At 60.6% G+C, this 945-nt stretch overlaps 1 protein-coding gene across 1 annotated transcript; it reads left to right on the top strand.

The window, feature by feature from the left end:
• Positions 1-278: 278 nt before the first annotated feature.
• On the top strand, positions 279-650 carry LOC136500019 (uncharacterized). Its single transcript, XM_066495465.1, has one exon. It carries the CDS (start codon positions 279-281, stop codon positions 648-650), a length of 372 nt encoding a protein of 123 aa, XP_066351562.1.
• Positions 651-945: the final 295 nt, after the last annotated feature.

Genomic DNA, 945 nt, shown 5'->3' with positions numbered 1-945 from the left:
ACCATACACTCGTCCTCACGCTGCTTCGCGGCCTCAGCGGCAAGTTTCAGCCCATGGTGTCCAACTTGAAGATGCATCAGCCCTTCCCCACCTTTGAGGAGGCCCGAATGCTACTCCTTCTCAAGGAGATCGACCTCGATGATGTCACCGCCGAGTCCAACGCCTCACCCACAGCACCCTCCGCCATTGTTGCTGCCCCCAACGCTACCCGATGAACCTCTACCGGTGGTGGTCGTTCGGGTGGCACCTTACACCGGGCAGGGCAGCCAGCCTTCCCAATGTTCCGGCCACCGCCGTGGCAAAGGCGGCAAGCAGCAGCAGCAGCAGAACGGCTCCAACACCGGGGGTCCTCGTCCACCGGTGCCCTTCTCCAACCCGTGGGCGGGCACGGTGCAGTTTTGGCCGCACCCGTATGGGCCCCAGGGCCGCATCAGTGGCCTCCACCAGTTGCGTTCGCTGCACTGCCCCAGCAGCAGCAGCACTCGGCGCCTCAGCAGCCGTACTTCTACTCCGGGCCGCCGCCGTCACCTTACGGCCTCAGCGCCCCTCTTGGTTTTGGCTACGGGGGCGTACTGCCCGTCCCCTATGCTGCACCACCACCGCAGCAGCAGCAGCCCTCCCCCTGGACACCGATGCAGGGGAGGTCCTAGGATACGTCGTCACTCGTATGCAACTTCAGCACCGTGTCGCTGAACCCATCGCTGACCGAGTGGTATGCTGACTCTGGCGCCGGCTCTCATATGGTCAACATCGCTGGTATTCTATCCTCCTCTCACCCTCCCCCGTCCTCTGGTCCTTTATCTATCATTGTGGGTAACGGAGCGTTGCTTCCCGTTACATCTATTGGGTCACACTCGTTTTCCACCACACGGCGTTCGCTTTTTCTTTCTAATGTCTTGGTCTCTCCTCACATTATTAAGAACTTGATTTCCGTCCGTCGTTTCA

Source organism: Miscanthus floridulus, chromosome 13, assembly GCF_019320115.1.
Source record: "Miscanthus floridulus cultivar M001 chromosome 13, ASM1932011v1, whole genome shotgun sequence".
NCBI lineage: Eukaryota > Viridiplantae > Streptophyta > Magnoliopsida > Poales > Poaceae > Miscanthus > Miscanthus floridulus.
This window is presented reverse-complemented; position numbering and strand designations above follow the sequence as displayed.

Excerpts from the sequence above, each read along its gene's own strand:
- LOC136500019 (XM_066495465.1), top strand. The coding sequence starts at position 279 with ATGTTCCGGCCACCGCCGTGGCAAAGGCGGCAAGCAGCAGCAGCAGCA.